This window comes from Brienomyrus brachyistius, chromosome 14, assembly GCF_023856365.1.
Source record: "Brienomyrus brachyistius isolate T26 chromosome 14, BBRACH_0.4, whole genome shotgun sequence".
Taxonomy (NCBI): Eukaryota; Metazoa; Chordata; class Actinopteri; order Osteoglossiformes; family Mormyridae; genus Brienomyrus; species Brienomyrus brachyistius.
In genome coordinates, this window is record NC_064546.1 from 9835874 (window position 1) to 9845298 (window position 9425).

Genomic DNA, 9425 nt, shown 5'->3' on the forward strand with positions numbered 1-9425 from the left:
AGAAGACGGTTTTGCTGTGACAATGTAGGGGGACCTTGTAATTCTCATACACCAAGAATATAATTGCGAACAGATGTTTCCTAAGAAAAGGGGAAGTAGTATTGCAGAGTCTTGTCTCCTCTTTGCCTGAGTTGCATCATGTAAATTTATATGCAAACCTATTTATATATTCCCTATATTATAATAAATTAATTGTTTTCTTATTACGTCATTATTCTTAGAGAATTCTCCAACTTGCAGTTGCATTGATTATACCAACAGTGATTACAGTGCAGCTAAGAAATCATTCACCTAGGTGCTGAATTAGCCCTGCTATGGAAAATATATTATGTAATGATTCTGTCCTTTGGGTTCCCCCCCCCCCAAGTGGGGGCCTGGAGTGCTCAGGGCGGTCCCCTTTTCTCCCTACTGCCCCCAGGGAGCAACCAAGCAGCTAAGGGCTATGCTCACAGATGTCCACACCAGCTAAAGTTATTAATGTCCTCACACCCTCGCTGGGATTTTTTCATTCACCATATATCTGATTGAGTTTCTTTATCCTAAGAGTTTTGCATTTGTTTCTGTTATACAACAGCCACTTGGATATATTTCCATTCATCTGTTGCTAACTGCTTATCGTGCTGTAGGTCATGTGGGTCATCTGGAGTCTATCCCAGGCAGCAGAAGGCACAAGGTTGGGGACACCCTGGGTGTGATTCCTGTCCATCAGATGGCACAAACTCACATACACACTGACATCTCTATGGGAAAAACCCTAATCCCAACAATGACAACTTTAACCGCTACCCAGCCCTAACCTTAACCATAAGTAAGCAAACAGAATAAGAGTCCATCCATTCATCTATTTTGCAAACTGCTTATCCTTCTGGGTCGCGGGGAGTCCGGAGCCTATCCCGGAAGCAATGGGCACGAGGCAGGGAACAAACCAGGATGGGGGGCCAGCCCATCGCAGGGCACACTCACACACCAGTCACTCACACATGCACTCCTATGGGCAATTTAGCAACTCCAATTAGCCTCAGCATGTTTTTGGACTGTGGGGGGAAACCGGAGTACCTGAAGGAAACCCCACGACGACATGGGGAGAACATGCAAACTCCACACACATGTGACCCAGGCGGAAATTCGAACCCGGGTGCTAACTACTGCACCACTATGATACCCCCAGAGTCTTTTGGCATTTTTAGTTTTTTCATCACAGTCACAGATTTTTATAAAATAGAGTTTCCCCTTGTGGGGATTGAAAAACTGCTTCCTGTGAAGTCAAAGTAACAGGTTTTTATCACATTCTGGGGACATTAGGTCCCTGCAATGTAATATATACATAAACCACTCACATACATGTCCACGCATTCAATTTAGAGATGCCAATTGGTCTAACTGCATGAGTACCCAGAGAAAGGTCATACAGTGCAGGCATATGCAAAATCCACACGTACACAACAGAGGATTCAGCCCAAAAATGTATATGTATATGAGAGTATTATTTTTGTTGGGTGTGCCTGGGTATTGTATTTAACCAAGCAGAAATGAAAGAACAATCGCACTGTTGTGCATTGATGCATGTAAGACACAAATTTGCATAGGGACTAAATGTACAGACTCAGGTCTGTAAAGGGATTATTTCACCACAAGACTTCTTGACTCCATATCGAAAGGTTCTCTTCTTAAAGCTGATATTTTTGAGGGACGAAGTGGCGTGTTTCATCAAAGATTGAAGCTACAAAAAGAGTAACAATCAGCTGCGGAGATCAATGGGTCTGGTAGGAAGAGTATTCCTTTGCGAATATGTATCTGTTATTGAAACATGTCGTTAAAATCTTCATCAGTACTAAGACACGTCGTATGTTCTTGTTAACGTGCTGCTGCCATGTTTCTGGATGTTTCTATGTGAATGTGGGGTCTTGTGCGTGACAGTGGGGTTGACAGGGGGGAAAACATGCTGTAGTCCAGAGGATTTCTTGCCTTGCGTTACATTCATGGTTTCCTTAGAGAATTTGGAATGTTTTTTTTGTGACAGTCAAGTAATGTAAGAGATCTCATTTTTTACGGCTAACCCTACAACAGATACAATAATCCAGGAGGATAAATTTATATATGGTAGTTATACGGTTTGTGTGCCGTTTTTCTCTAGACCTTTTTAAATGTTAAATCAACATCGGCGTTTAAATGACTCCATGAGCCCATGTGGGCTGTGGGTTGCAGATCCATTTATCACAATTTTGGAGTGGAGCACGAAATGTCACTATGTTCAGTGATATTCTAGGGAAAAAGAGTGTAATGGGGATTTTCTGAAACCTTATGGCTCAATAATTTTAATTGTGTGGTCAGATGTACAGTAGCCTCATTCTTATAATGATTTTTAACATTCTTGTTAAATTTCACAGACTTTAAGTATTTTATTGGTTAAATATACGAATAGCATAGAAGATGCATATTTCTGTATTGCGGTGGTGTACATACACGTACCCTTTGGGAAATAAAGTGAAACTGACATGATATGCTGGGTTTCAATTCTCAGTTTTATTTTAATCTATCATCTATGCAAGCCAGTTTAAACTGAGATGGTGTATTAAAATACTTTACAGTAGCTCTTCTGCATTCAACCATTATTCCTTCCATCCGTCCATCCATCCATCTGTCCGTCTTCTAATAGCTTATCTTGGTCTGGAATCTGTAGCCTATTTTAGGTAGTACAGGGCACATTGCTGAGACAGTACAGGGCACATTGCTGAGACAGTACAGGACACATTGCTGAGACAGTACAGGGCACATTGCTGAGACAGTACAGGACACATTGCTGAGACAGTACAGGACACATTGCTGAGACAGTACAGGGCCCTTTGCTGAGACAGTACAGGACACATTGCTGAGACAGTACAGGGCACATTGCTGAGACAGTACAGGGCACATTGCTGAGACAGTACAGGGCACATTGCTGAGACAGTACAGGGCACATTGCTGAGACAGTACAGGGTACATTGCTGAGACAGTACAGGGCACATTGCTGAGACAGTACAGGGCACATTGCTGAGGTAACTTCCAGTCTAGCACTTCTTCATGTCATTGCTTACAGTTTCTTGAAACTAATTATTAGACTACTACTGAGATTTTGTCAAGACTTCAATCTACATTTTTAAATTAAGCTAAAGACATTCACATTATTCTGATTAAAATTCCCATAACATTGGAATATCATGCTGTTTTTTTGTCTTTTCAGGTCAATGCACATCCTCAGCTATATCCAGGAGACATCATTGAGTTTCCAAGGAACAAGTACTTTTCTCACTTCGGGGTGTATTACGGAGAGAGAGATGGAGTTCCTTATGTCGCTCATCTAACATCGCGGGGTATGTTTATGGGGGCAGTTTCTTTGAGGCCCAGAAGCACTGACTCTACCTACTGACTGATTATAATACTGACCAATTAAAGTGGAATTTTCAATCCATTCATAAAACAATATTTCAGTAATATCAAGTGCCACGCCAGTTCAAGAGCTTCCTGGTTCTGGACTCTACTAAAGTATTAGATATACAAATGCTACAATGAAACATTTGTATTTATTACATCATGTTGCAAGTAATGTGAAAATCCACTCACAAGTCCAGTCTCCGGTGTAATTCTTGTGTTTTTGATCTTCTCTGTCTTCTTAAGATTCGGACTCCAAGCTCCTCCTCTTTGGAAGAGCCTTGAAGTCTACAGTGAAGTTAGACCCTGTTAACGTTGTGGGGAAAAAATACAAAGTGAGGAACTACCTGGACGAAAAGCACCCACCGCGGGACTTTTACTTACTTGTCAAACCCGAGATCGACGAGGCAATTGGGAAACTGGTCACCTACGACATCCTGTTCCACAACTCTGAGCACCAGGCCACCATGTTTCGATATGGAGTCAAGAAGTCAGAGCAGGTAAAGAGACATATAGCAGAACACACAGTAACAGGTCTTACAGCCCATGACAGCCCAATGAGCTGTTCCTCTTTTTCTCAATTTATATCAATGCAGTCCTCTGGGACCCACAAAAAAATCCATGTTTTTGCTCCCCCAGCTAGCAGGGAGCAAAAATGTGGACTGTCTAACAGAGAGCTTGGAGGGAGCAAAAACGTGGACCAGCTGGGGGTCCCCGAGGACCGGATTGGGAAACACTTCTTTAAATTACTCAGAAGATAACACAATGTGTGTTTATATTTCCGTTTTACTGACAAGGAAATATAATTTTCTTTTTTAGATTGAAAAGGTCTATGCAAAAATTGTCCCAACCTGGAAATCACTCTTCGAGAAGAAAAAAATGTGAGTTAAGGATAACTTGTGTTTATTTGTTTTAATGTTATTATTATTTTTATTTAGACTTGGCGAGTCATTATTATGTATGGTTAGTATAAATATCAATGTACAGTTGCAAGAAAAAGTATGTGAACCCTTTGGAATTATAGGGATTCCTGCACAAATTCGTCATAAAATGTGATCAACAATAGACAAACACAGTCTGCTTAAACTAATACCACACAAATATGTTTTCATGTTTTTATTGAACACACCAAGTAAACATTAACAGTGCAGGTGGAAAAAGTATGTGAACCCTTGGATTTAATAACTGGTTGACCCTCCTTCGGCAGCAATAACCTCAACCAAACGTTTTCTGTAGTTGCAGATCAGACCTGCACAACGATCAGGAGTAATTCTTAACCATTCCTCCTTACAGAACTGTTTCAGTTCAGCAATATTCTTGGGATGTCTGGTGTGAATCGCTTTCTTGCGGTCATGCCACAGCATCTCAACCGGGTTGAGGTCAGGACTCTCTCTGGACCACTCCAGAAGGCGTATATCCTTCTGTTGAATCCATTCTGTTGTTGATTTAATTCTACGCTTTGGGTCGTTGTCCTATTACATCACCCATCTTCTGTTGAGCTTCAGTTGATGGACAGATGGCCTTAAGTTCTCCTGCAAAAGTCCTTGATAAACCTGGGAATTCAACAATTCTTAATCGTAGGTCTTCTGAGAGCTTCTGAGAGCTCTTTTGTGCAAAGCATCGTTCATGTTAGGCGAGGCTTCTTGAGAAAAGCAAACTCAAAAACGGTGTGTGTTTTTTATAGGACAGGACAGCTTTAAGCAACACCTCCGATCTCATCTCATTGATTGGACACCAGGTTTTCCACCTGCACTGTGAATGTTTACACAGTGTGTTCAATGAAAACATGAAGACATATAATTATTTGTGTGGTATTAGTTTATGCAGATTGTGTTTGTCTATTGTTGTGACTTACAGGAAGATTAGATCACATTTTATGACCAATTTGTGCAAGAATCCATATAATTTCAAAGGGTTCACATACTTTTTCTTGCAGCTGTAGTTAATATTAATTTAATATACAGGAAAATAGAAAAAACAAAAATCATTTTTGATTTACTGGAACTATTTGACACTTAGCAGCTGCAGAGAAATCCTTTTACAGTTTCAGTTTCGTTTTATCATTGAAGTGTTTTTTCTCTTCATTTCTTTTCAATGCCTATATGCAGTTTCACTAAGCTTGCTGACTTTGTGGTACATCAATGCACATTTAATAACCAGTGTTAGTTTACTTTTGATGTAATATAAACTCACGGTGTCTGTTTGATGATTTCATTTTAGCCAAGGAACTTCATTTGAATATCAATATATCTGATGTGCTTATGTCTTATACGGTCAGTTACTTATTCCCACATACAGATACACAGACACATATTTATAATAGGGTAACTTTGTATAGCAATTATAACAAATTAAATAAAATGTACTATGGATAATATCTTGACCGAAACATTGTAGCAGCCATCTGCAGTTTTTTACTTCGTTTTCTCACTCAATATATTTGCAACAATTGTCATAAATAAACATAAAGTATGACAGTAAAGATGCAGAAATTGATTTTTTTTTTCTTAATTACACAGAAACACTTTAACAGAAATTAATGACCACCTTATACCCTTTGCGGCACAGAAAAAATCACTAAAATGAATTCTCGTTTAACAGTAATAATAGAGACCTAGTATGCCATTAAAGCTGACCACTAGGTGGCAATAGTGGTTTACTGTACAGTATCTCTGTATTATACCTAATTCATTCCACTCCGGCGTTTCATTCATGATTACTCTTTGTATTTTAAAAAGGCTCGTTAAAAACTGCTTGCTGAACAACCTGACTTTAGTCCATACTTCAAAGTGAAAGTCAAATCGCACCTATACAAATTTCCAGTGTTTAAACATGTGTAATCTATATTTTTTATTTTGTACCAATTACACTGTGTTTTCTAGGATATTGTTAGAGTTGATTGCTGAGGATACGGAAATATTTATAACAGAAAAATAATGCTAACTCTACCTAGAAAACAGTAAATATAAGATTAGAGCTTACATTTTACTCCATTCAGACTAAACTCATTCACTTAGTTTTTAAGTTTTTTTGTATTTACTCATTCAGAGGTAATAGTAAAAGCAAAACCCTTTCAACTCCTTATTACTCAAAAAACTGAATAATATTTTTTTTTATGTTTATTTAAATGATACTATTTACTGAAAGATATTGTATTATTTGAAAACTATATCATCACGCATTTAATAAACGACATAAAAACCCTTCAAATAGGCAAACTTAGGTGTTTTCTTTGTGGTAGACTGCAAATCAGGCATCATTCTAAATTCTATAGTATGTGCGATATTACAGTGATATGACTTAATCATAATGTCTGTATAAATAAATAATTGCCAATTCCCATGTTTTTGTTGCCAATAAAATAACATTTTCATAATAATATATATTATTAGAAATATTATTTCTTCACACAGCATCTTTTTGTCATTATATGTACATTGTTTTAACATGTTACAGTTTAATACATTGCAGTTGCTTGTCAGTTGTTAAGGGAAAATTCTGGGAGCTTCACATGATCCTGGTGGTCCCACTCATACTGGAGATTCCCTATAAAAGTGACTTTTTATCAAATCAGAATCATTCTACATACAGTGATCCTCCGCCTATTGCGGAAGCTACGTTCCGAAACCGAGATCAGAAAGACCATATAAATAACCAAAATCGATATAGAAAGACCATATAAATATATTTTTTTATAGTTTAAGCATTAAAATACCCCTCCCACACGTTATAAACACATGTAAACGTATTAAGACACACTTTTAAAACCCATATGATATGTGGATGTCGGGGTTAGGATATGAGTAACATAATAATAATAATAATAATAATAATAATAATAATATGTAATGTATATGAGTATATATACACATCGCAGAGAACTGCGATGCGTCGGGGGAAAATCCACGATATAACGGGGGCGCGATAGCTGAACCGAGATATAGCGGGGGATCACTGTATTGCCAAGGCTATAACCATCTGCGTAAGAGATATCTTGAGATGGGAAAAAAGCCAACGCACCATCTGGAGATGTGCTGTGAAATCCGGAGCGATGGAGCTTCTTTTAATGCAGGAAAAATTACAGAACAAAGTTTGAATAAAGACTGAACCCATATGCATGCTGTCTCACATCGTTGGAGTCCTGCCTCTGCTCTGTGCGTGGAGATTACATGTTGTACCCCTTTGCGTGGGTTTCTCAAACGTCAAAGATAGATTGGGCTCTCTAAATTGAGTATAAGTACCAGGGTCTTCATCTTAAGGAGTTGTTGAGGTGGTTGCTAGGGTGTTGCTATGGTAGCTCATGCGGTATGGAGCCTGCGTCGTTGACTGAGAAGGAATGCTCTGATTCATGAGTGGAAGTCACTGGAAGGATGGATGAAAAACAATGAAAGATGAGTGTGGGCAAATTTGTCTTTCAAAGCACAATGGGAGGCATGGCTTGAGTTAGATCTTCAGGCTTGGCAGCTGAGGCATGTGCAACGGACAAGCCTCTAAGAACTGAATGAAAAGATGGAGGGGTGACAAAATGGGGAAAAAGACACGTGTGTGTCAATTTCTCTTGGTCTTGCTCTTGCATGATCTGGTCTGAAGCAGCTTGTGACGTTTGGTGGCAATGGGATGCAAAGTGATGGAGTGGCAGGACTCTATCGTACTGTAAGGGGCCAAAAAGCGATAAAAAAAGAGACAAAATCTGGAGTACGAATGTGCGTATTATACAGCTGCATGCACACACACCTGTCTGGTGCAGGACAGACAAGTGAAAGTTTGGGGTCCACACATCAAACAGTGTAGGACGAGAAATGTACCAAAAATACCTCATATGACAAGAAGAAGATCATTAAATGCAGCGGATAACAGTAGTTTGCTTGCTCCTCCATTGCACTAATAATAGCTTTAATATACTGTATGTGGTAAAGGTTTGTTGCTGTGAAGATAAATATATGACATCACATTCCATAAGCACAAATTGCCCCTGAAGGGCTACACATGATCTGTCTGAAAGGTCACCCCACTGTCAATGAACTTATTCGCAATGAGCCAACACATCCCCAGGACAAATGGGCTCTTTTACTCAAAAAAGCAATTACTGAATTCTAGGAGAAAGTGAGGGGAAAGGGAAATTAAATTCAGTTTTAAAGCACAAGTCTCCAACTATGCCATGTCCTATTCCAACTCCTCGTTTATAATTAAAATCATAGTAAAAAGATTATAATTATGTATCTGCTTTGAACTGTTATGCAGAGGTTATACTTCTGTAAGGTCTGACTAAAAGAGTAGCCAGGAACCAGTACACAGCAATAAAAAAAGGTTAATGACTCTTACTACACAATGCACTGCTCCATCCATCCATCCATCTTCCAAACCACTTATCCTATTGGGTCACGGGGGGGGGAAGCTATGGGCATGAGGCAGGGAACAACCCAGGAAGGGGGGCCAGCCCATCGCAGGTCACACTCACACACCATTCACTCTCACATGCATTCCTATGGGCAATTTAGCAACTCCAATTAGCCTCAGCATGTTTTTGGACTGTGGGGGGAAACCGGAGTACCTGGGGAAAACCCCACGACGACATGGGGAGAACATGCAAACTCCGCACACATGTGACCCAGGCGGAGACTCGAACCCGGGTCCCAGAGGTGTGAGACAACAGTGCTAACCACTGCACCACCATGCCGCCCCCTGCTCCATCCATTCATTTTTAAATTAAATTAAAATTAAATTAATTTTCTGTAACCTCTTGTCTAATTCATGGTCATGGTCCCAGAAGCGAAGGGCACGAAGATGGGAATGGGGTACCAAACCCTTGCAGGGCACATGCGCGACTTGGTAACTCCAGCTATCCTGGCAACCATAAGTAACCAAAAAAATACAAAGACTTTTGTTATTTTTAGCTTTTTGATTATGTTCATAGATTTTTTATAATACTGAAGTCATCCTTGTGGGAACCGAAAAAATGTGCCACAATGTAAACAGCTGCAAGTTTCATTAATGAAACATTACATTTCTTACATTTA

The 9425-nt window shown here is 39.3% G+C and overlaps 1 protein-coding gene across 1 annotated transcript; it reads left to right on the top strand.

Moving 5' to 3' along the window:
- The first annotated feature begins 1609 nt into the window (after positions 1-1609).
- Positions 1610-5890, top strand: LOC125707961 (phospholipase A and acyltransferase 1-like). The gene is made up of 4 exons (XM_048975410.1): positions 1610-1763; positions 3221-3350; positions 3655-3908; positions 4228-5890. The coding sequence occupies exons 1-4, from the start codon at positions 1755-1757 to the stop codon at positions 4291-4293; spliced, it is 459 nt and encodes a 152-aa protein (XP_048831367.1). The 5' UTR covers positions 1610-1754; the 3' UTR covers positions 4294-5890.
- The last annotated feature ends 3535 nt before the right edge of the window (positions 5891-9425 follow it).

Coding starts and splice junctions, on each gene's coding strand:
- LOC125707961 (XM_048975410.1), top strand. Junction 3,351..3,654: donor CGCTCATCTAACATCGCGGG/GTATGTTTATGG, acceptor TGTCTTCTTAAG/ATTCGGACTCCAAGCTCCTC. Junction 3,909..4,227: donor GAGTCAAGAAGTCAGAGCAG/GTAAAGAGACAT, acceptor TTTCTTTTTTAG/ATTGAAAAGGTCTATGCAAA.